The following is a 26,286-nucleotide window of genomic DNA, read 5'->3' as shown; positions in this document are numbered from 1 at the left end:
AGAAGGAATTCTTACCATTTGCAACAGCATGGATGGACCTGGAGAGCATTATGCTAAGCAAAACAATCCAGTCAGAAAATGATAAATATCACATGATCTCACTCATTTGTGGAATACAATGAACAATATAAACTGATGAACAAAAATAGAACCAGAATCCTAGAAGCATCGAACAGATTGTCCAACCTAATAGGGAAAGCGGAGGGTGCGGGGGTAGGAGATCAACCAAAGGACTTGAATGCATGCATATGAGCATAACCAATGGACACAGACAGGGGATAAGGGGGCGGCATGTGCTGGGGGTTGGGGCTGGCCGGGGAGTGGTCAATGGGGAAAAAAAGAGACTTATGTAATGCTTTAAACAATAAAGAAGTTAAATTAAAAGAAAATAAATAAATAAAATGGATGAGTAAGCACCCCCCCTGAAAAAAAAAACGTAAGTCAAACTTTTTAAAAATTATTTGATACAAAGTACTAGGGAAAGGAGTCTGTAATATCTAAATTGAGAAACCATGAGGCCTTAGAGCAGCAATATGCTTTAAAGGTCCAACAGTGTTTTTGTAAAAGTTGCATGTGAATGCCTTTAAGCAGCCATGTTCCATTACCTATAAACCACACACTCCCTTATATATTTTCTCTGTCTTCTTTACTCATTTGATCAACTTAATCTCTAAAATAAGTTGAGTTAGGCCCAGTTGGCGTGGCTCAGTGGTTGAGCATCCACCTAGGAACCAAGAGGTCACTGGTTCGATGCCAGTCAGGGCACATGCCCCAGCTCTATCCCCAGGAGGGGGCGTGTAGGAGGCAGACAATACATGATGTTTCTCATTGGATGTTTCTCTCTATCCCTCTACCTTCCTCTCTCTCTAAAAATCAATAATAATAAAAAAAAAGAAATAAAATAAGTTGAGTTAGAACCCAAACTTAACAGTAAATGCCCAAAATAGTAAAAAAAAATTTGGAATATCCTAGAGACCAATTCAGAAACTTAGAATTCTAGGATGTGCCACTAGCTAAACGTTTAACAGGAAAGTGTAAATTCATTGGAACTTCTAAGAGGAAAATTATGGGGAACTAGGAGTTAGGAGGAAGAAAATGTGTCATCTTCCTAAGCATTTGATGCAATTTCCCCTTAAGGGAGAACTTTAAACAGTGGCCTCCTTATTCAGATCCTGGAAACGCATGGATTCTGCAGTCACAAAGTTATGCCAAAATCTCTGGAGTTTCCTTAATGTAGCCTAGAAATGCAAGCTGTTCTTTTTTTTTTTTTTTTTTTTTTTTTTTTTTTTTTTTAGAGCAATGGGCATTCTGAAATAGTCTTTGGTAAAAGTCAAGGATATAAGTATTGAAGTGATGATAAATATGAACTATCTTAAAATTAAATCATGAAATTCTACAGTTCTCCCTTGTTGATGGAGAAAACAATGATTGCCCACACGTTTATCTTTCGGAGAAGACACCAGGATGCAAAGAGAAAGCAGATTTTTACAAATCCAAAGAGATCAAAGCAAGTACTGAGCTACATTTGCATCACTGTAAATATCTTAACACATGGCTTAATTTATCAATTGATATAAAGTAAAATTAAAACACGTCATCTAATTTTATACTTGACTGCTTTATTTTAAAAGAACTGAGTTACTTCAGGTTCTAAGAAAGAGAAAATAAAAAAAAGTTCTGTCTGTGAATTACAAAGCCAGGAAAAGAGAACACAATACCGCTGTTCTATACAGTCTATACTAAGCATGTCAAACTCAAAGGCTAACACAGGCCAAGTAAACGAGGCATGTGGCCCACGGGCTGCAAGTTTGACATGCTTGGTCTACGCTGTCCTGAGTTATTTACTAGCATATATCATCTGGTTGTGACTGTGTTAAAATCACCTCAATATTTAGGTTGCAACTAAAGCACATGGTCCAATAGAAAGCCTTGAACCATCTACTCTTGCATGCAAATATAGTACTACCACTTACTAGCAATTTCACTCTGGGAAAATGGAACCTTCTTGATCTTTAAATTCCTGATCTGATAGAGTCAAAAGAGCATGGTACTTGTAAAAAGATGGCTATTAAAATAATAAAGCTAAACCATTTCTATGTTCTACCAGAATTTCATTTATTTTCCTTTGGGTAAGGGATTTTGGTAACAGACTTAGATTTGAGCCTGGATTCTATTATGTATTTAAGCAGTCTAACCTCTCCTAGCCTCAGCTTTCTCATCTATAAAATACAGAAATAATAATTGTATCTCCTCATGATATTTTCTAGTGTACAATTTTAATTCCCTTGCTGCTTCTTTTAATATATTTTTTGGAGTTATTTCATAGTGATTGCCTGGGGATTACAATTAACATCTTAATTTAAAGCAAACCAGTTTGGATTAATGCGACAGTAATTTCAAAGTATACATACAAAAGCTATGCTCCACCATAACTTTATTCTTTGTTCTCTCCCTCTTCAGTGATATTACTGTCATACAAATATACCTTTATACATTTTAAGTCCATCAGCATTTTATAATTGCTGCTTTGTGCATTGCCTTTTAAATCAGACCAAATTATCTATTCTTCTCTAGGACTAGATAATCTCACTTATCTAATCTTTATTTACTTTATTCTTATAATTTAAAAAAAATATTTGTATTTGTTTCAGAGAGACAGGGAGAGGGAGAGCGAGATAGAAACATCCACGATGAGAGAGAATCATGGATCGGTTGCCTTTTACACACCCTACACTGGGATTGAGGCCACAACCGGGGCATGTGCCCTGACTGGGAATCGAAACTGGGACCCTCCAGTACGCAGGCCGATGTTCTATCCACTGAGCCAAACCAGCTAGGAATCTATTCTTTAATTTTTTAAAATCCTTACCAACTTCCGTACCGGGAATGGGACCTGCAGCCCAGGTATGTGCCCTACCTGGGACTTGAACTGGCAACCTTTCAGTGCACACTCAACCAACTGAGCCACTCTGGCCGGATTGAATAGTCTAATCTTTGAATTCACGGATTCTTTCTTTTGGCAGTTCCCTGCTGAACTCATCTAGTGTGTTTTTATTTCCATTACTGTACTTTTCAACTCTGGAATTTCCATTTGGTTCTTTTTTTATAATTCCTATCTCTTTGTTGACATTCTCTTTTTGGTGAGACATTGTTTTCATACTTTCCTTTAGTTCTTTGGACATAGTTTCTTCTAGCCCTTTGGCATTTTAGGTGATTTAAATAGACATGATTCCTTAGTCTTTTGGAATTTTAGGTAATTTAAAATCTTTGTCTAGTAAGTCCAATATATGGGCTTTCTTGGGGTTAGCTTCTTTTGACACCTTTTATTCCTGCTGTATGGGCTAAACTTTCCAGTTTCTTTGCATGTCCTGGACATTTAAAATAATACAATGTGGCAATTCTGGCATTCAGATTCCTCTCTTTCTCCAGAAATTGTTGTTGCTGCTGTTTATTTAGTGACCATGTTTTATCTCTGTGTTTCAGGAAATTCCAGAATTTTGCAAGGAGCTTCACAGACTCCAAAAATACTTGAACATTTTAATATGCACCAATTTGACTACTTTTTAAATATACATGAATTTATTTTAGTTCCTCCCCAATCATTATTTTCCATCTTACCCTACTGCTAAACATCAATTTTCATTTCTAACAAACCCAGTAGAATTAACAATAACTAATAAACTCTTGTATAATGTTAAGTAAAATTATATGCTAAAGGTGACTGACTTGACCAGATGAATTTAAAGCAGTACACTTCAAGAAACTTGGTTAAGATCTACTGGCTTGAGTATACTGCTTTAGGAAATCTCTTTTGCTTCCTGTCCCAAGCAGCAAATCTCTTTTATTCCTCACGTATATACTGTACAGGCAAAAATAATTAGCTTTGTAGTCCATAAATTCTGTGGGAATTTAAATTTTTTGGTTTTATTTTAATACCAGAGGCCCAATGCACGAATTCATGCACATTGAAAGGAAATTAATTAGAAGAAATATATTAGAGGCCGGAGAGGGACCACGGGAGGTTGGCTCCAGGGCGTCTCTGGCCTGTCTCACCCAGTCCCGATCAGCCGACTCCAGCAGCAAGCTAACCTCGGAGTGTCTGCTGCCCTGGTGGCCAGTGCGTGTCATAGTGACTGGTCGAGTGGCCAACCGAATGGTCAACTGATCTGTCGAACACTTAGCATATTAGGCTTTTATATATATAGATATAATTTTTAAATAATATAACTTAACCCAGGATTATATGGACAATCACCTTGTACTGGAGTATTGCCATGGAATTTCTATGCCCATGCTTGAGTTTATAATCAATGTGTCAAGCAGTTTTACTCCAATGGTCCTAGGTTAATGAGAATAGGTCTTAAACTTAAAATGACCTTGAACTTAAATGCAAATGACATAGTGGCAACATGTGGAGATCAAATGACATCAGTGAATGCCATACTAACAAAGCAAAAAGGGTAGTGAGAGCCCATACTAATTTTTGCCCATGAAAAAGAGGGTCCTAGATTACTGAAGGTAAAGTTTCATCACTGTCCCAATTTTTTATTCTACTTCAGGAGTCTTTAGAAGGGTGTTCCTGCTGTTTAGTTAAGTAACAGATTTCTGCTCACCAACCATACCACCCAAACAGCAAAGAGGGGCTCTTTCTTAGTTGTGGTCCTGATGACCAATACATAGTAGTAATATGGGCACAGCTGCATGGTTGGAAGCAGAAGAACTGGAGGGCCCAAAGGCCTGATGGAGGAACCCTAAGGGCTTCTGGAAGAAACTACAATGTAAGTTCAGATTTTTAGATATATAAACCATAAAAACATACAGATCAGACAGTAAACAGGACTGCTGCACACAGTTCTATTTTGGGAGAATTCTGGGCATTCCAATTTAGACTGAGAATTTCCCCATAGTCATCTTTGGCTGTCATTTAGTTATTTTTTGCAGGTACTTATTTTTATTTGCTAAAATATCTCTAACAACTTAAAGTGGAAATGTGATTCAGTATCATGCAGTTACCATTTTAAAACTAAGAGTGAAAGAACTAAAGGGAGAAACATCAAAGGAGAGTAACAAAAAGAATAAGACTAATTTTTGCCTTGAAAATAAAGAAACAGTTTTAGTTACGGTTAACTAAGCATATATTAGAAACAAGGTTCTGCCTATTCACAGTGTCAACTGATTCTCTCATCATACCTACAACTCAGCATCAAAAAAAAAATCAACAAAAAACCTGAACTATAAAGCAGTTAAATTTTGCCGAAGTCACACAATTTAGTAAGTTAACATTTTTTCTTTTTATTTAAATGGCATCTTTTATGTGCATTTTTGACATTAAAGTATTGAAGTATCAGAAACTATTTAGCGTGAAGAATGTAAAAGTCTTAGTTTTAGATGATGGCAATATGAAAGTTCCTTACATTAAAATTTTAGGGAAGAGTTAATATACATTTCTTGGACATATGGGACCACTGATGGAAAGAAAATAGTCTGCTGCCCTTAGATGTTTCCATTGCTCTCTTCTGAACTATAATTGGTGGTTGCACTGAACATGGTCTGATCCTTTACAGCTTCAAGACAGCCTTTGACAGGAACAATCTTAGACATATGGTATATTCACATGTGACAGCTAAATTTCTTTGCACCTGAATTTTCTATGCGATTTGGAATACTATGACAAAAACAAAACAAAACCCTGTGGTAAACATAATAATAAATTATTCAATAGTTCAAGTCAATATAATAGTTCTTGAGAACTAACTCTGTGCCAAGAACTAGGCTAAGGGTTGAGTCTGTGTTTATATGTGTGTATTTGAGTACTTAACCATGAAGAATTTGGCCAAGTATTGGAGACATGCATGTAATATGAAGGTTTTAATTACACAGGATGCTATAAGTGAGGCACCTAGACAAACATGGAGGTTTAAAGAAGATTTTTCTGGAGGGAATAATGCCTTGAGAGTGCATTTTAATCCTTAAGAATTATATTAGTCACAGTTTTTATTAAGAGAATGGTTCAGTTCTTAACTACTGAAATCAGTATTTATCAAAGCTTGCCTAAGTTTAATTTATCGTTTTGATTATTTTTGTTTTCCTAGTAAATCAATTAATAGGGGTTTAAATGGTTTTTCGGTTGTATTTTAAAGCAGACTTAAAATTGTAAATAGTTTCTAGAAACTATGTAAGGGTAAGAGCCACAGAAGTTTTGTTCTTTACACTTAATAAAAAATGGCCTCTGAGCTAAACATGTAAAGCAGTTTTTTTTTAAAGTTTAATACAGTAGCCAAATTATACTTTTTGGCATCAGAGCTTTCAAGTACAGAGTCCGTGAAGAAAGAATTTGGCTTTTCTCATTATAAACACTCACATAGTCATACTGAAGTCAATTTCAGCAACCTCTGCTGTGCTCAGCAGTATTTGAATCATAGAAAAAACATTAGCTGAGGAAATTCAGGAAGGAAGGAAGAAGGTCAAGAAAGACAGGATTCATTTCTCAGCAGCAATGACAATAATTCCCCTTGTAAAAAAAATTAAAACTAAACACTTTTCCCCTACTTAGTAAGATTATAGTTTCAACAGACTGTGCCTCAAACACCTTTCTAATTAGCTAATGCATTTAAAATTATAAGACAAAAATTAAGATTCTATTTTCTTTTCCCAAGTTTAATGGTACCTACAATTACAATTTAATTTTCTTTAAAAAGTTATATAGGTCTACTCAGATTTTTTAAAGCTGCCTATTTGGTAAAAAACATTCCAGTTTCTGTTAGATTTTAATCTTTTTAAAAAAACTTCCCGACTTACAGGAAATCTATGAGATGGTGGGTGACTCTGTAAGCAAGTAGTAACGTTCCAGGGAGCTTCTTCAACATCTGTGGACTGCTTGTTCAGTTCCTGGCAAGAGCCCCTAGTGTTCTGTGTGACCGTCCTATAGCCTCTCTGCAGAAAGTGCAAACGAAGCCTAATTGAAAAGGCATTAAGGCCTAACACAGATGATTCTTAGCTCAAATTTCATAGAAGCAGGACAAATAAATTTTAGCCCTAAGTGGGAATCAGCTTTGTCATCATCCTTAGCCTTTTAAACTCATCACTAAGGACTGAAAGTCTTACAACAATACCGAGATGGAATAAGACTTTGTATGTGGTCCCATGCTATGCTGATCACAAATGACCACACGTTTGATAGTGAAAGGCCTTTTATAAGGTATGTTAGTATTTCAGTGGATGTGAACAGGTTTGATCAGATACATGAATGTCTCCCAAATGCAGTTTCTAAATATCATTTTGCTATTAAAGAAAATAATATATGTAATGAGGTTAGTACAATGTGTGGCAAGTAATAAATAGTTAATGAATGAATAAGTCTATTTTTCTATTTTTATTACCCCTTAGGGGGCCAGAGGCCATGCGGATCTTGTTCACTATTGTGTCTTCAGTAAATGGCACATAGAAGGCACCCAGTAAATATTTATTAACTTATGAATGCATGAATGGTCTGAAATAAAAATGTTTGCTAACAGTACTGTATCCCCCATGTCTAAAGTAGTGTCTAAGAGGATAACAAGTTATGTTGGATGTCAGTTTGCTTGGTATAAAATATAGGCTCCAACTTAATATGTCATTACTATCTTCAGCATTAACTGTCTTGTTCTTTTAATGATCCACATTTTTCTTCGACTTGTAACTGGTCAAAGAGTTGTATAAATAGCACAAAATGAAAATTCAACTTATTAGTATGCAAAAAATTTAAAAAATAATTACACATTCATCCAAATCATTGCTCATATTTATCCTATATAATAAAAGGCTAATATGCAAATTGTCCTCAGGAGTTTGACTACTGTCTTGTTCTTTTAATGATCCACATTTTTCTTCGACTTGTAACTGGTCAAAGAGTTGTATAAATAGCACAAAATGAAAATTCAACTTATTAGTATGCAAAAAATTTAAAAAATAATTACACATTCATCCAAATCATTGCTCATATTTATCCTATATAATAAAAGGATAATATGCAAATTGTCCTCAGGAGTTTGACTGACCAGGAATTCGACTGCTCACTATGATGTGCACTGACCACCAGGGGGTGGTGCAGAATGAAGGAAGGCCCCGGCTGGCAGCTGGAAGGCCCTGATCGCCGGCCAGGCCTAGGAACCCTACCCGTGCATGAATTTCATGCAATGGACCTCTTGCTTAATTATAAAACTCATTTTTGATAAGGGTGCCAGGAAATAGGTACTTTTATACACTGCTTTTAGGAGTATAAATTGATATAATCTTTCTAGAAGGCAATGAGTCTATATGAAAAGTATAAAGAAATCTTTATTTTGCCCTAACCAGTTTGGCTCAGTGGATAGAGTGTCAGCCTGCGGACTGAAGGGTCCCAGGTTCGATTCTGGTCAAGGGCATGTACTTTGGTTGCAGGCACATCCCCAGTGGGGGGTGTGCAGGAGGCAGCTGATCGATGTTTCTAACTCTCTATCCCTCTCCCTTCCTCTCTGTAAAAAATCAATAAACTATATTACAAAAAAGAGAGATAGTTTGGCTCAGTGGATAGAGTGTCAGCCTGCGGACTGAAGGGTCCCAGGTTCGATTCTGGTCAAGGGCATGTACTTTGGTTGCAGGCACATCCCCAGTGGGGGGTGTGCAGGAGGCAGCTGATCGATGTTTCTAACTCTCTATCCCTCTCCCTTCCTCTCTGTAAAAAATCAATAAAATATATTACAAAAAAAAGAGAAATCTTTATTTTGACCAGTGGATGAATTTTAAAAAGGTATCATAGAATGTTATCAAAGGGGTATACAAAGATTTATGTAAAATAATCTTTACTACAGATTTATAAAAGCAGAAAAACGGGGCAAGAAAATTATTGGCATATTAATGTAATAAAATACTATGTGGTCATTAAAATCACATTTTCAAGTGATATTTAAAGGCAGGAATAGTTCACAATGTATTTTATGTGAAAAAAAAGTACTTATGTGAACAAAATGATACCAATTTTTAAGTATTTTTATGTAATAATATATGCATAGAAAAGACGAGAAGGATATGCCAAAATGACAGTAAGAATGATTTGCTGCTGCATAGTGAAGTTAGAGTTATTTTATCTTTGGGTTTCTCTGTATGTTTTACGTTTTCTTCTGGTGCTTTGGTAAGAAAACAGAACATACATCTTTTTTAAAATGAGAGAAAAAAAGTATTGGCTCAACTACAAACATGCTATAGAAACTATGCTATATGCTTTGCTATTCATTTTATTTTTATTATAGCCATCATAGTGGGTGTGAAGTAGTATCTCTATTAGCATTTCCCTAATGACTAATGATGGTGAACATATTTTCATGTGCTTATTGATCATTTGTATTATCTCTGGTATAGAAACCAATGCTTTAGTGTGGGAAAACACTGACTATAATGAATACTCAGTCACTAGACTTTGTCCCATGGTGTTTACATGAAGTTCAACAATTCCTTTAGAACTTGTCATTATTGCACTCTGCTCCTTAGTGCCAAAGTTCACCTATGACTTGACTTAAAGCAAGCCATCTTTTCCCTTTGTAAAGTTGTTTAGCCTTTATTCTAATTAATACAGAATTATTATCAAAATAAGTATCTTACAGCGGGATGTTGCTATAACAACAACAAAAAATAATATAGGTGGCATCTGCTAAGCAGTTGAGTAGCAAAAAGTGAGAAAATAGATGTTGCAGATTGGGAAGCTGGTAGTCCTCACTATACCATGACAAAACATCAGGTTGGATACTACTGCCTGTGATAACATGAAAAGCAGAAAAGGATTATAGGTTATGCAGTTCTAGGGCAAAGTTTCTTAATCTTGGCACTTTGACTTATATGTAAAGCACTTTCTACAAGGCTTGATACTTAGTTTAATAAATGCTAGCTGTTTTTATTATTGTATTATACATTTTTAAAATTTGGGATTGTTAAATCTCTCACCTTATTCTCACAGTGTTTGCCTTTGCTAGAATACTTAAAAATCTCCTCCCTATACTAAGATCAGATACATATTTTTCATGTTTTTCCCTATTACATGTATCTTTCACAAATCTATAACTTGGCCTAGTATTATGTAGGGATCAATTTTTTTCTTTTTCTAAAGAGCCTCAACATCATTGCCTCTAAAATCTGTTATTTCCCCACTGATTTGAAGTTTGGCTTTTCAGTTTGTTTATTAATTCTTAATGTCTGGCTGAAATCAATCATATTTGCAGAGGAAATGAGGCCAGAGTTCAATATAGGAGAGAAAGTTCTTACCCCATAAAGTTTAGGGAAATTCTAGTTGACAAGAATAGTATAACAAACATACTCTTTCTTTTACTTAAAAAATAACTTTCAGAATCCACACATTGTTGGCCCTCTCAACAGGCACATGTTTATTTTTGGCAGGAACCAAAAAAATAAAAAAATAAAAAAATCCCCAAATCTTTGGTATGTCTCCAGGTCTTATCAAATGAAGATAAAATTAGGAAGGAAGAGCACCCACGAATTTAATGCCTGGAAACTCCCTCCAGCTTTCATTTATATTGGTCTTGCTTGATCACTCAGGTGAAATAATTCTCTCTTCTCTATTTTAACATCAGAAAAATATGAGGTCTGTAAGGGAAAACACTAATCTAATATTAGCCTTCGGTATTTTTGGAGCAAAAACAATTCCACACTTTTTGTTTAGTTGTGGTCACCAACTTCAACTATTTTGGTAAGAAAAATTTGGTTAAGATACATAGGAGTTTATTAGTATAAACAAGACATTAAATTGTGTTAATTAGTGGAAGAGCAGGAAAGGTATACCTACTATATGCCAACCACTTACATACAGACACAATTCATGAAAAAATTAGTATTAGTCCTAGGTGTGGTTAATTACCATGTTTGTCTATTATTAGATAGGATGTATTTCCTAGCTCTGTCCACTAACAGGAATGAGAAGCAATAATACCCAGCAGCAATGAGCACATCAAGTGCCCAGCTTTCAGTTTCTGAATACTAACTTCCACTAAGATGAAACAGGGATTCTTGAGGAAATGCGTGATTCCAGAATTGCGGTGAGGAAAAGTAAATAAAAAGCCTGGAACATACTGCACCAGAGAGGAAATACTCATAAATGATGGGGACATTTGTGAAGGACAGGAGCCAATGTGAAGGGACTCCTACTGGTCAAATATGAAGCAATTTGAGCATCATAATAAAAAATTAAAGCAATAAATTTCAATCCAGTGACTAAAATAGAAATCCATAACCATGATGATATAAATAAATGAATGAAAAAAATAGGGAATGCCCTAACCGGTTTGGCTCAGTGGATAGCGCGTCAGCCTACGGATTGAAGGGTCCCAGGTTCGATTCCGGTCACATCCCCAGTAGGGGGTGTGCAGAAGGCAGCTAGCTGATCAATGTTTCTCTCTCATCGATGTTTCTAACTCTCTATGCCTCTCCCTTCCTCTCTGTAAAAAATCAATAAAATATATTTTTTAAAAATTAAAAAAGAAAAAATAGGGAAGAATAAAAACTTATTCCTTATCATAGAATAACCACTAATAAATGTAGAAGAAATGATGAAAATATTTCATGATTTGGCAGCCATCATAAAGGATTTCATCAAAGTATGCTAAGGCTGGGAAGGTCTGATGAGGAACAAGATATTCTCATAGTCTCCCACCCAAATACTTACTATTGCATAAGAAAGAATGATGACTTTACAGTGGAAAAAACCTATCACACACAAAACTGACTAAGATTAACATCACCAGTAGCAGGACAAATTGACATCATGTGCCTCTTGATACAATGTACTGAGAAGAGCACAGCGTCATTTCTGAGGTATCTCTGCCAAGAACGCATGACCTGAGATTGGACATGTAGCAATACCGCACAAACCCAGCCTGAGGGACAGCCTACAGCATCAAAGGCTCTTTAAAACTGTCAGTCATGAAAGACAGGAAAAAATGGAAAACCTCTTTCAGACTGAAGGAGACTAAAGAGAAACGACAACTAACTGATCCTGGACTGGATCTCCAATCAGAAATGTATGGCGTTGGATGGGTACTAGATTTACTGGGGTGATCACTTTGTAAGTTATATAAATGTGTAATCATTATATTGTACACCCAAAACCAATACAATATTGTATGTCAACTGTACTAAAAAAAAAAAAATAATGTGCCCTAGCTGGTTTGGCCCAGTGGATAAATCATCGGCCTGAGGACTGAAGGGTCTCAGGTTCAATTCTGGTCAAGGGCACACGCCTGGGTTCTGGGCTCCATCCCCAGTAGGAGGTGTGCAGGAGGCAGCCAATCAATGACTCTCTCATTACTGATGTTTCTATCTCTCTCTCCATTTCATTTCCTCTCTGAAATCAATAAAAGAGAGAGAGAGAGAGAGAGAGAGAGAGAGAGAGAATGTTCAAACAGCTGGTAAAATTTGGATTGTGCCTGTGGACTGGATGGTAGTGTTGCACTTATGTTGATTTCCTGATTTGGATGGCTGTAGGTTTGGATGGTTAGGTAGGAGAGTAGCCTTATTTGAGGGACATAAATTCTGGAGCAAAATAAAACATTTTAGTGTATAAATATAACTGACTTGTTTCCATCTTTGGAAATAAGTACTGGACTAGTCAGTTTCTCAATTATTTTCCTGCTCTGACACACCTAAAAATATGACATATGCTTATCAGTATTAATACCTTTGTACTTGGTGTGTGCGTCATGGGTCTCTCTACATGTTAGAATCTTGAGGGTGAGCAGGTGGAGCACTAGAGCTCACTGAGATTTGCAGGACTAGATGGTCTCTAAGGTTCTGTCAAGACTCTTCACCCATTTCAGAAATTTTCATCTAGTTCAACTGTTACTCTTTCTCTTCCACTTCATATATTCTGCAGTCTTTGTTCATCAGAAAGGCTCAGTCCCTTCTGAGATTAGCAATTCAGAGCGTCAATGTAGATCTGTTTCTACAGTTGGTCAGGTGCCACATGAAATGATGAGTCTCCACACAAGGTGGGCCTGGCTTTAATAAACTGCAAAAATGGCCACTTCAGAGTACATGCTCCCAAAAGCCTTCAGTGTGTTTACTGAAATGAGCAACAAAAGTATTTAATATTGTATGTCAGACACTGGTTCAAGTGAGATCGACAGGTTATGTAAATCAAATGTTGACTGGTAGAGGCAGAACTATAATTCAAGTTCCTTTGATTCTAAGTTTCCAGGGATGGTTTTTTGTTTTGTTTTGTTTGGTGTTGTCATACACCATGACCAAATGGGATTTATTTCTGGGGTGCAAGGATGGTACAATATCTGCAAATCAATAAATGTGATACATCACATAAACAAAGTGAGAGATAAAAATCACATAATGATATCAATTGATGCAAAAAAAAAGTATTTGACAAAATCCGACACCCTTTCTTGATGAAAACGCTCAGCAAAGTGGGAATAGAGGGATCATACCTCAACATAATAAAAGTCTTATATGACAGACCTATAGCCAACATCATACTCAATGGGCAAAAGCTAAAATCATTTCCCCTAAGAACAGGAACAAGACAGGGATGTCCACTCTCACCACTCCTGTTCAACATGGTACTGGAAGTGCTCGCCATAGCGATCAAACAAGAAGAAGAAATAAAAGGCATCCAAATTGGAAAAGAATAAGTAAAACTGTTGTTATTATTTGTCTTTTCCATCCCCATTCACTCACAACTATATGATAGTTTTCCAAAGGGCTTGAGAACACATGATAATGCAATTGGTCTATTTGCACTTATGTATTCTCGTGTCCTAAAATTTTCTCAGTTTAAATTTCTAACATAGTAACTATCAATAACTCTTTGGGTCTTTAATAATTTTTAAGAGTAAAAGGGGTTCTTAGACCAAGAGTTTGAGAACCATTGGTATAAGCTCCTGATATTCAAAGTAAAAAGAATGGGAACAAGTTATAAAAAAATACGTCATATAAACTAAATGATGACTAGATTTATATTTTGACATGCTTTTTCTTTAATAATTGTCAAATAAGTACATAAACTTTGAGGATTTTTACATTATTATTTTTTACTAAAAATGTACTTTAATTACATTAAAAATGACAGAGAAATAAACTTAATGTGCCTTCCTATCTGGAAAAGATTATTAAACAAACAGCTTTATAATTTAAAAAGATAAAGGCAATCACCAGGAACCAGCACAGGTTAAAACAAAAGTCACACCAGGATGAGGTCATAACAGATCTTTTTATATTATTGATTTATTTTTTAGTAATAGAGTTGCTAGATTATGGAACTGCCATTATACTGGAAATATCCTGATTTCAGCAGGCATTGCTGGAAGTGACTCTAGATGAGAGGCCATGTTACATAATGGTTTAAAGAAAACACACAGGCTGAGTTCAAATTCCAGCTCTACTGCCTACTGCCTACCTGTGTGAACTGGGCAGTTTACTTAACCTTTTTGTGTCTCACTTATCTCTTCTGTAAAATAGAGATATTAACAGTATCTACCATAGAGAGTTGGTAGGTTAGTGCAAGCAGATCATTTAGATCAGTGCCTAGCATATACTAAGTGTTTTATAAGTACTTTTAATTATTGTTGTCCTTTTTATAATATTTCCAATACCTAGAACACGACGAGGCAAAAAGCAAGCATGCAATAAAATTTCTTGAATTAATAAATGAATAATCATTTTTATTAATAGTGATCATGATGATAACCACTTTCCCATTTACTGTGTGCTTGCTATATGTTGGGCAAAGTAGTAAGTATTTAATATACATTTACCTCATTTACTATTCCCTAAAGCAACGGTTCTCAACCTGTGGGTCGCGACCCCTTTGGCGGTCGAACGACCCTTTCACAGGGGTCGCCTAAGACCATCCTGCATATCAGATATTTACATTATGATTTATAACAGTAGCAGCATTACAGTTATGAAATAGCAACGAAAATAATTTTATGGTTGGGTCACAACATGAGGAACTGTATTTAAAGGGCCAGAAGGTTGAAAACCACTGCAAAGCAATTTGGGACACTTAGCAGCCCCATTTTACAGATGAGTTGAGACTTACAGAAGGGAAATAATTTGCTCAAGGTTGCAAACTATTAAATAATAGAGCCAACAGTCAAACCAGATTTGCTTACTCTAAAACTTCTCTTCTTTAACCATTTTGTTATACTTACTTGTGAATAAGACTGAAAAAAATGCAGATGAAAAAACTGTGTGGTTAACGATTTCACAGTTGTTGAATAACAGCGGCTAATTAAGAGATGGGTAAAGTTGGAAGTAAATTTTAGTAGCAAAGAAAGCACAGGGTTCTATCCATTTCAATGATTTTATCTAATCCATGGAAAAATAAATAGAAGGAAAGCTTATCAAGTTTATGGATGATAAAAGGAGAGCACGCTCAATATTGTGAAGGACAGAATCAGGATTCAAATATATTTCCAAAGACTGGAATGATGGAACAGAAGTTAGTACTGGCATAAGAAATACAAAATATTCCTTGGGGAAATCTGTCTAAATACCTGTATTTAAATACTGACCCAATCTTGCTTTTTAGAATAATTAAAACAGGAGAATTTTCAATTGTGAATTTTATTTTACAAATAAATTCTCTCAGAATTTATGACATTCACTTTATACTACTGCTTACTATACTATCTTTTACTATCAAGAAAATTGGAGTGGTCTGAAAAGAACCCAGCGTGATATCTAGGAAAGAACTCAGGCTTTAAAGTCACAGAGACCTTGACGTAAGTCCTGGCTACTACACCTATCAGCTGAACTTCACTAAACGTCTGCTATCTGATCTGTATAAAAACAGGGCTAGTATTTAGCTTAAAAGATATTATGAAACTAAATAAAATAATGTATTTAAATAAAGGAAATAACGTATTTAAAAGTACCTAACAAGTTAGATACCTAAACAGTTGCTCCACTCACACTCCCAAGCATTCAAGGCCTCTTCTACACTCTTCCCCACAATGCTAAAGAAACGCACAATTTATTTAAAATATCAATAGAATTTCTGTTATGTAAAAAGACAAAGTATAACATATATACCAAGCTTCAAAATTAACAAAAACACTTTTTTGTTAATTACTTCATTTGCTCCTCACAGAACCCAAAGGAGACAAAATAGTGCTGAATTATTCCCCATTTAACAAGGGAAGAGGAAATAGGTCTAAGAAGCTAGTTCATATAAAGAGCTAATGTCACTGGCTCTGAGACCTGCCAGAGTTAAATCCAGGCTTTGTCAAAATTTCCTCATTTGTAAAATGGGAATAATTCATCCTGTGAAGATTAAAATAAGTTTGGTTGCTCGTTCATTCATTCATTCAATAATATTAATTTAAAGACATTTAACACACATTATACAAGGTAGCTAGGATAAATTCTCAAATGACATAGACACAATCATTGTTCACATGGAATGTATAGTTAAGTGGGAGATAAGGCATCTGTCACATAATCACACAGATACACATAAAATTACAACTGTGTTAAGCATGTTAATTTTATTAGATCATCAGACTGTGTGGGAGGTATAACCAGGTTAAGGAGCTCATGGGAGTCTTCCTCAGAGAATGACACCAGAGGAGATGTAATGAAGGGAGTAATGAAGGGAGTAAAGAAGTAAGAAAGGGAGCAAAGAGGGGGTTTAACCAGCCTAAGAGGAGAGGTTTAAGGATACTGACATTAGGGTTTTTCCTACAAAGGTCCACCAGACCACCCTATTATGAAGCTCAAAGTTGCTAAAAACAGTCTAAAACAGATATTATGCAGGGAGAAGAAAAAATTTTAAATAAATCTCTTTATTGATACTATCAGAATTAAAAAGAGAAGACAAAGCACAAAAACCTGCTTAATATACAAAAGGAATATTCAAGAAACAATTGGATATAATTGGATACTGACAAAACCTAAAACACTTACGAAGAGTTGCACCATAAAGTTGAAGTCTCCAAGACAGTAGTGCATAATGACAAAAAAGAAAAATAAGAGAAAAATAAAGAATTAGGCCAAGATATCCCACATCTTAATGACAGGAGTTTCAGAAAAAGAAAACAAAAAGGGAGAATTAATACAAGAATCAAAGGGCATACTGAGGATATTTCATAAAGCTTCTAAAAAAATTGATCAGATACAAAGAATCAAGAACCAGACGGCTTTGAATTCTCAATACCTACACAGGAAACAAGAAAACAACAGAGTATTGACTTAAACATCTGAATAAAAATGGTTTTCAATCTTTAATTCTATACCCAAGTATTAGCACAAAATAATTACATTTTCATTAACATAGTATCTCAAAAACTTAGCTCTCATGTTCACTCTCTCAAGAAAGTACTAGAGGAAATATTCCCCAAAACAGAGTAAACCAAGAGAAGAGAAGTCACAGGATACAGAAAACTGAAGAGCCAACAGAGGAAACAGGCAAAGGAAGATCTCAGAATAACTGCACTGCATTGGACACAGGAGGGCAATTAATCCAGGTTAGGGAAGCGCAACACAAAAGATAGACCTAATGAGGGCCATCATCACTAAATTCTCATCAACTATTCACCTAAAAATAAAGAAAGATAAGGAGAAAATAGAATTATCAATTGTTTTTATTCTGAGAGGGCAGGAGGGGATGAGATATTATCCAAAAGATCATCTTTGAAAAGGAGGAATAACTGCTATTGAGACTCTTTGGGTCTTGAACACAGATGGAGGCAGGCAATGAGACAATAATGGATTCTCCCTTTTAATGGCTTCTATTTTCTCTGTAAATTAGGAAGAAAGACCACTTGCTACAGTAGTGAAAGAAAGGGTAAGTTTGAGGTTTGAAGAGAAGGAAAAAAGTTGAAATGATTGTTAAAAATAGGAGGGAAAGTTAACTGGGGAAATATAGTAGGAAATCTGAGCAGTGTTACCGGTCCATTTGAGACGGGTTCCACATTAATTTATGATCATGAATCTGTTGTCGAAAGATCTTCTTCAGTAGTATTTGGCTACTTAGATGCAGATACAAAGAGGTTATCTGAGTTCATCTAGAGTTGGGATTTCATTTCATTTCACTTATAAGCTAGAATGTTATTTAAATAATGTATTATGAACTCTAATCAGGAAAACGAGAAAGGATAATATGCCTAAAGTGATTAAGATAATTCCAGGGTGACATCAAGCATTATAAAAAGGAAGATAGCTATTATTATTACTAACCAAGGTCCTCTAGCAGTAAGTGATTTGATTATTCTAATTGGTAATCATTTCTATCTCTCTCTTACCAGATGGAGCTCTTTGAGGATAAGGGGAGTGTCTTACTCATCTTTGCTTCTTCCCAAAGTGTAGTCCAGTAGCTACCATACTATAAACGAATATTCAGTATGTATGATTAAATTAATGAATCAAATTTGGGCGTCCAAGCTATTCACATAAATTTTTTTTAAAATGACTCTAGCTAGGGCATTACAACCTTAACAACAATTCAAAAACTAGACATTTTCAAGAAAGGCACTAAAGGGCCAGCCACTCCACTGTCACTTCAATGACAGAAACTTACTAAGAGGCTAACAGCATGATTAATGGGGGTTTTCCAATACTGCAGGCTATAGAATTAGCATGAGAAAGAAAACGAATTAACATGCACAACAGGAAGATTAAGATATACTTCCTTATTTTTTAGGTATAAGAACTGCCTCTATTTTTATCACTTCGGTACCCTTTAATATTTCATGAAATGAGTAATCTGAAGCATAGCCTACCCAAATGCTGATCAAATACATACATGCACGAGAGCAGACTGGGCCCATTAACCTTTTTTTTTTTTTGGCAGACGGCAAATACCTAAAATAATACTGTACCTTTCTTTCCTAGTTTATCAAAGACCAGAGGATTTTAAGTAAGAGAACTTATTTGGCTGTAGATTCAATTTAAAGAAACATAAAGATTTTGTTTTTGCTTAAACTAATATAATGTTCATTTTAAAGTATTCAAAAAGGAAAAATACAGTTAACAGCTTTGATTTAATAGTAAAAGGATATAGAAAAATCACAATCTTAAGTGAAACCTGTACTAAAAATCCTATCCTATATAATAAAAGGCTAATATGCAAATTGTCCCCTTGACCGGGAGTTCGATCGGGGGATGAGGCCAGCCCACCAACCGCCCGTGGCCCCTCCCCTGGCCGGCCCGGCCCAATTGGCACAGGCCAGCCAGACCCCACCTGTGCATGAATTTGTGCACCGGGCCTCTAGTCTTTAATAAATAGGTTGTATGAAACCATGTTATAATGGGAGGCCAAATCTCCAGTTGGTCCTTGTAAGTCTGAAGCACTATGTAAGATACTAAAGCACCCAATAAGATACTAAAATGCCTAAACCTCTAGGTACATTTCATGGGAAAAAGTATGCAAAGTTCAAAACGATCCCTTGTCCTTCTCACCACCTGTATTCTAACCAGCAGGTCAGAAAAGGATAGAAGCTAGGAAAAGTGTAATTCAGGCAGTGAAAAAAAAAAAAAGACATTAAAAAACTTGTAATAGGAAACTTCTTAGTCCAGTTTGACTCTCTCTACCACTCCCATTTTTCCCTCAAGCTCCCAGGAAATGTTGGCACAGGCCAGCCAGACCCCACCTGTGCATGAATTTGTGCACCGGGCCTCTAGTCTTTAATAAATAGGTTGTATGAAACCATGTTATAATGGGAGGCCAAATCTCCAGTTGGTCCTTGTAAGTCTGAAGCACTATGTAAGATACTAAAGCACCCAATAAGATACTAAAATGCCTAAACCTCTAGGTACATTTCATGGGAAAAAGTATGCAAAGTTCAAAACGATCCCTTGTCCTTCTCACCACCTGTATTCTAACCAGCAGGTCAGAAAAGGATAGAAGCTAGGAAAAGTGTAATTCAGGCAGTGAAAAAAAAAAAGACATTAAAAAACTTGTAATAGGAAACTTCTTAGTCCAGTTTGACTCTCTCTACCACTCCCATTTTTCCCTCAAGCTCCCAGGAAATGTCCTATCTCTACTCTCAAGGAAAGAACTTGTCGTTTCTGGACAGAGTTTATCTGTCCCAGAGTCAGTGTTAAAAAAAAGAGCGCCCACTCCTGTTGCATCCCCATTCTCAACACCTTGGATTCATAAAGCAAAGAATTCAATGAAAACAATGTATTTGATAATCATTAAGGACAATGCATTTGAGAAGATGGGTTGAAAATTTAGAGAAAGAATAATCAAATGTTTGGGTTCTTGAGAAGACAAAAGAGAATGAGATATAATTCAAAGCAGAACTTGTCTGCCAGCAATAAGGGGAAACTTGGTGGCTGGTTAAAAAAGTTTTCTTCTCTTCCACCCCCTTTCCTTAAAGTTAGTGCAAGTCAAAGATACAAATAGTGTATAAATAGGGACAGACCAAGATCGAGTTTGGGCACACAAGAAACTGTAATCCAACCTATCTACATTTCAGAGTGATACTCAGGGCAGAGGTATTGTCACATAACTTACTAGATACCTTTTCTTGTTTTTCCATAGGTACCTCAAAAACCATAAAATAGTGATGTTCAAGTTTACCTATCAATGAAGTTATAGAATTTTTAAAAATATAAGCTTTTAAAAAATAATCTTATTTTATATATTAATAACCTTCATATAGTAAATATCTGCCGCTACTAGGGAATAATACAATCCTTTACTATGATTTGGCTTTAAACATGTTCTTACACTAAAAATTAATTCAGAATTACCTAAAACAGAGATTACCCAAATAAGATCAAGTATATTCCAACAAAATGCAAAGTAGCCTGGATGCTATTCTATAGACTCAATCCCATGTACTGAACACCCAATTCGTCAGTTATTTTTGTCTTTAATGAAACCAAATTACCACAGATATTAAGGCTGTTTTACCTTCATAATGTTAACTAAATCTGTTTGATAGTAGCGATCCTGGTGTGCATTTGCTGCTGCTAATGTAAGAAGATAATCATTCCTTGCGTGGGTAGCTTTGGAATTACACTCAGATCGCCGGGCTTTTAACTATAACATAATAAAAGAAAAAGAAAATCAGTGCAAACTGGTATTACAGTGTAAAACATTACCTCTCTTAGTTGGCAATTAATGGCTCCTCAACAAGAGTAAAGGTCACGTGCAGAAACATTTATATGCATACAAAACTATTCAACTCTATTGAGGAAATAAGTAAACAGTACCTAGAACTGTTAAATATGGTAAGAGTGTTTTTCAAATATTTGTTATTTACACTTAACATACTTCCAAAGCTTTTTAGAGAACTTTAAAGTATTTTGTGTGTTTTATCCAAATGGGAAAATAAAGGTTCCCAAATTAAGTACCTTATTGTTATTGTCAAAGACATGGGTAATTCTGTTGGAGTTAGAAAATTGTTTTTAAAAATTCAATACTATTAAAGTGCCAAAAGAACCGCATTCCCGATGGGAGCCTGGTAGCCAAAGCCAGGCCACTAAGCTTACCTATCAAGTACTTCACGCCTGAGGGTCCCACAGGAAAAAAACACTTGCTACTAGGAATTTGTGGCCCAGAATTTGTGCTCAGGGTATACATATCAATGAAATGGATTTTATAGAGCATTCTAAAGCCCATGGACTAAGTCTCTTGTACTAAGAATTAAAAACATAAGGATACCTAAGCAGATCAAGTACAGAAACCTATCTGTAAAGCAATCTTGAGAAGCAAGCACTGTCCAAAGTGTTGACACCTGGGTGAAATCCGCCCTGACCCCACTGAACTGGGAAGGAAAGTTTTTCCCAAAGTTAATGACTTTAAAACACTTCCCTAAATTAGTTGAAAGTAATTGACCTCCATCATCAAAAGACACAATTCTTTTATTTTTTTTGAAGATAAGGTTTCTCAATTGTGAAATATAGTTTTCAAAAACTCACCTTCACACTTGCCTTCTGTAAACTGATTCTTGATTGGAAAAGACTAAGTTTAGATCTGTTATAAAAACAGAAAAATATGGTTAATAAAATTATCAAATTTTATCATAAAGTGATTAAGTATTATAATTACTAAATTTTTTAAAGTTACCCTTTTCCACAACACTATTCTAAAAGAGAACTAAAAAAATGGAAAACCAAGATCAGTGATTATTTTCCTTTATTTTACTACAGGAAGAATGTAATGTAATGAAACAGGAAATACTGCGATTAATAAAATAAAATATCCCGAATGACAAAAAAATCAACTAGATAAATCCAATATAAAGGTATTTCATAAAAAACAAGAGTCATCAATCTATAGGTAATTTCCATATTTTACAATTACTCATACTTCAGTTCCTACAAGGAAAGCTTAAACCCAGGAATAACCAACCTATGGAGGCAAAGATTAGCAGGCTTTCAGGGCAGTGTGTGATGGGCTGCAACAATCGATGCAATCCACAGTATGATAGTGACCGGACTCTAAGTCCTTCATTCCATTATTTCTCACATTAAAAGTTCTTGTTTGGGTGCCTGCCTGTGTGCCCCCTTCACTCTTAATATAGTATTTACAACACAATGAGAAAGTCCCTGGACTCTCTGCCCTACATGTTTGTTTGTTTTTTTATTAGTGCATGGATGTGCAATACTTTATTTTATAATCTCCTATTCATGAACAGTTGGGTTGTTTCCAACTTTTTGCTCTTATTTATTTATTTATTTATTTTTGTGTGTGTGTATGTGTGTGTGTGTGTGTGTATATATATATATTTTTTTTTCTTTATCATGCTCTCACCCCCCCTGGTGTCTGTGTCCATTGGTTAGGCTTATTTGCATGCATACAAGTCCTTTGGTTGATCTCTCCCCCTAACCCCCGCCCTCCCCTACCTTCCCTCTGAGGTTTGACGGTCTGATCGATGCTTCTCTGTCTCTGGATCTGTTTTTGTTTATCAGTTTATGTTGCCCTATATGGTTTTGTTCTATTTTATCTTCTCCCAATCTGGTGTCATGATTTCCCTCAATCCCTTTTAGTATGGGAAGGGAACCATAATCTAAAAATTAGTAGTTAAAATATGTTGGCTTTACCCAAACAACCAGAGATTACAAGAAGAAAGTCAATAGACAAGTGCTAAGAAACAATTAACATTCCTACAACCAGTGAATTTTGAAGCTGCAAAGTTTGTCTTGACTGCAGTGTCATGGCGATTGCCATGGAGAATTCAACACATGTTTTGGCAGCTGAGCCATAATATGAAGCTGCAGACCACAGGGCAAGCCGGTCCCTGCAGAACAGATGTGACAAGGACAGCAAAAGCAGCCTCTCACTTTTCTAATGAGAGAGAAACATTTAAGGATGTACACACATATGCATCACAACTACTTCCCCACTGTTAAAAAAAATTGGGTCCAAGATATTCCTGCTATTTTCTACCTTGCCATATTCATACTTCATGGGGGTTTTGGTTTTTTATCAATTATATTCGTTTTCATTTTAATTTAGAAAAACAAAGGCCGCACACTTTAAAATTTGAGAGGGCCCATTCAGGTTCGGGGGGTCCTCAATTATCCATTTTTTTGTAGCCATTATCCAAATAGTCTGAGTTGCACTTCGATTTTCCAATACAAGGTTTTAAGTTTCTGGCTTCTGCTTCATTTATGAATCCTCATATAATTCTTGTATGGTACTAAAGTAGGTAATCAATAGAATAATACAGTCCCTGTCCTCAACGATTACTATTTAGAACAAATAAGATATATATAATGAACTCTTCCTCATCCATTTTCCAAATGTTAACATCACTTAGGGTTCCAACTCAACCTTCCATCTCATTTTATATATGATTTCATCCCTATACCTGTCATCTGAAAGGCAATTAACCCCCAGATTCTCATCTGAGAATGAGTTATATGACTCCCTACAAAATACATTCACACCAATGGTCCCCAGGTTTTGTAGAACCTTCATATCCAAATCGGAACTCACCTTTGCCTTCAAATGGTATCCCTCTTCCTTTGAGGTGCATATCTCTCCTAAAGTGCACATCTCACCAACAGTCAAACCATTTATCAAATTATATGTACTCCAGTTTTCACGTCCCCATTCCTGATCTTCCTTCTCATCTTTACTCAGAAAAATCTTATTCGTTCTCCAAGACTCTGTCCAAACATCACTTCTATAAAGGTTTCCTTTCACATTAGGCAAAATGAGTCTACTTTCCATGCTTACATATTATCATACTAGAGGTCTGGTGCACGAAATCTGTGTACTCCGGGGGAGGGGGATCCCTCAGCCCAACCTGCACCCCTCTCACAGTCTGGGAGCCGCCAGTCGGACATCCTTAGCGCTGCTGTGGAGGCGGGAGAGGCTACTGCCACAGCTGCTGCGCTCGACAGCTGTGAGTCCGACTTCTGACTGAGTGGTGCTTCCCCTGTGAGAGTGTCTGCCCCCTGGTGGTCAGTGTGTGTCACAGTGACTGATCGTTCCACTGTTCAGTCGATTTGCATATTTGCCTTTTATTATATAGGACAACTACTGCAAATGAATTAGTTACTAGGTAAGTGACTTTAGGCACTTCGTTTCTTTAAGTTTACTGGGAATAAACAAATCATAAAATCACTTTTAAATATATTTGTCTTTAATTATAGGCTTTAAACTTCTTTAGGGCACAAAATTTAATCTTACTCATATCTGTACCCATAGCACCCAATATAAAGTAATTATTCAATAAACAAGTAGTGAGTGAGTAAAGATGAAAAGGCATTTCTTACTCTGCAGTTAATTTTCCAGAAAAGTTACACACTGAAAATGTCCAATTCATATCCCCTTTGAATTTGAGCCATGTCAGAAGGAGTTCCTTTCAATCAGCATCTGTGACCATTTGACCCTGTCAAACCCACACTTCTCAGGAACAGCCCTCAACTGTCCTCATTTTCACCCTGACGGCCCTGCCTCAAGTATGTATTTCTGTATGTGCTACAAATCAGTCAACTCTTTGTTCTAGAATCCCTGAGAGTTTTTTTAAAAAAATATATTTTATTGATTTTTTACAGAGAGGAAGGGAGAGGGATAGAGAGTTAGAAACATCGATGAGAGAGAAACATCGATCAGCTACCTCCTGCACACCCTTTACTGGGGATGTGCCCGCAACCAAGGTACATGCCCTTGACCGGAATCGAACCTGGGACCCTTCAGTCCGCAGGCCGACGCTCTATCCACTGAGCCAAACTGGTTAGGGCTCCCTGAGAGTTTTAACAAACAAGTTCCATAACAGGATATTCCTAATGGAGATCACTTGATCTAAAAAATTTTGGTTCTTGTTGGGAAAATGGGTTCATTCCCTCTACAGGAAATATTTGTATGCTGACAAAAATAAAATAATAAAGACAATACATTAAATCAGAAAAACAGTAAATAGAAAATATATTTCCCAGTAACATTAAGTACTTTATGAACATTCAATTACCAAACCTTGGTAGTACATATACTTCCCAGGAGTCCTTAAATTTTCACAAGATACTTACGAGGTTCTTTAATTTCTTGCAGATAAAAAACATATTAGGAAGACACTCCCACACCTTACTAGTCTGTACAAGTGTTCATAGCCTTTCTGATTTCATGACTCGGAGTTCAGACCCCTAGATTTTGCATCAGTGAGCCCTGAATGGGAGTCTTAGCTCTCCTCACAGACCTCTTCAGAGTCCCATTCTAGGATACAGGCTTATTTTTTCTTAAAAACGTATCTTTTCTCAAGTTGTCATTGCAACTCTACTGCTTGCTTCATTATCTCTTGCTATTACCCAATGCCAGTTCCTTCTTTTCCTAATTATTCTCGAAAGAATGAATTTGTAAATCACAAATGCAGATGTAAAATTCACAAAGTTGCTGAAGCAGACATTAAAAAAAAGTATATATACTAGAATTTCACATAAGAGGAAAACTGTGCCAGGGGCAGGGTCTCTACACTGAGGTCAGTGTCCTTGTTCACGTGATGTGTCCATGGTCCCTCCCTCAATGACATGCTGACGACCAGGGATTTCCAACTATAACTGACTTAGAGTCTAGCATGAGAAAAATAAGGCTCTGAAACCCTGATATTCAGACACCACACCAACTTTAACTAGACTTTCGCTAAGATTTCAATACAATATTCCTTTGTCTTCTTTAGATAACTCAATTTAATGTAAAAACTGACTAATCAAATCTTCTCATTTGGCTATATTATTTTAAGTAAAATCAGCTAATATAAAAAATTTTTTGATCTGAAGTACACTTATAGGTCAGATGAAACCAACATAACCTAAGAATGAGTTTATGCCTGATATTAATAGAAAACAAAGGGTTCG

General features: G+C 35.9%; 1 protein-coding gene across 2 annotated transcripts in view; it reads right to left on the bottom strand.

Annotated features, from left to right (window-relative positions):
• FCHSD2 (FCH and double SH3 domains 2) overlaps positions 1 to 26,286 on the bottom strand; it is a 165,732-nt gene that overhangs the window by 59,365 nt on the left and 80,081 nt on the right. The window contains exons 7-9 of one of the 2 annotated variants that reach the window (XM_014540446.1): positions 21,904 to 21,958; positions 20,894 to 21,022; positions 6,799 to 6,933 (exon numbers count right to left, since the gene is read on the bottom strand). In XM_014540446.1, the coding sequence (XP_014395932.1) occupies positions 6,799 to 6,933; positions 20,894 to 21,022; positions 21,904 to 21,958 (319 nt within the window). The remainder of the gene's footprint in view (positions 1 to 6,798; positions 6,934 to 20,893; positions 21,023 to 21,903; positions 21,959 to 26,286) is intronic. The other variant, XM_005867107.2, reaches the window with a different exon arrangement.

The sequence above is a fragment of the Myotis brandtii genome, unplaced genomic scaffold (assembly GCF_000412655.1).
Source record: "Myotis brandtii unplaced genomic scaffold, ASM41265v1 scaffold244, whole genome shotgun sequence".
Lineage (NCBI taxonomy): Eukaryota > Metazoa > Chordata > Mammalia > Chiroptera > Vespertilionidae > Myotis > Myotis brandtii.
The sequence above is the reverse complement of the archived record's forward strand: the minus strand, read 5'-3'. Positions and strand labels throughout refer to the sequence as shown.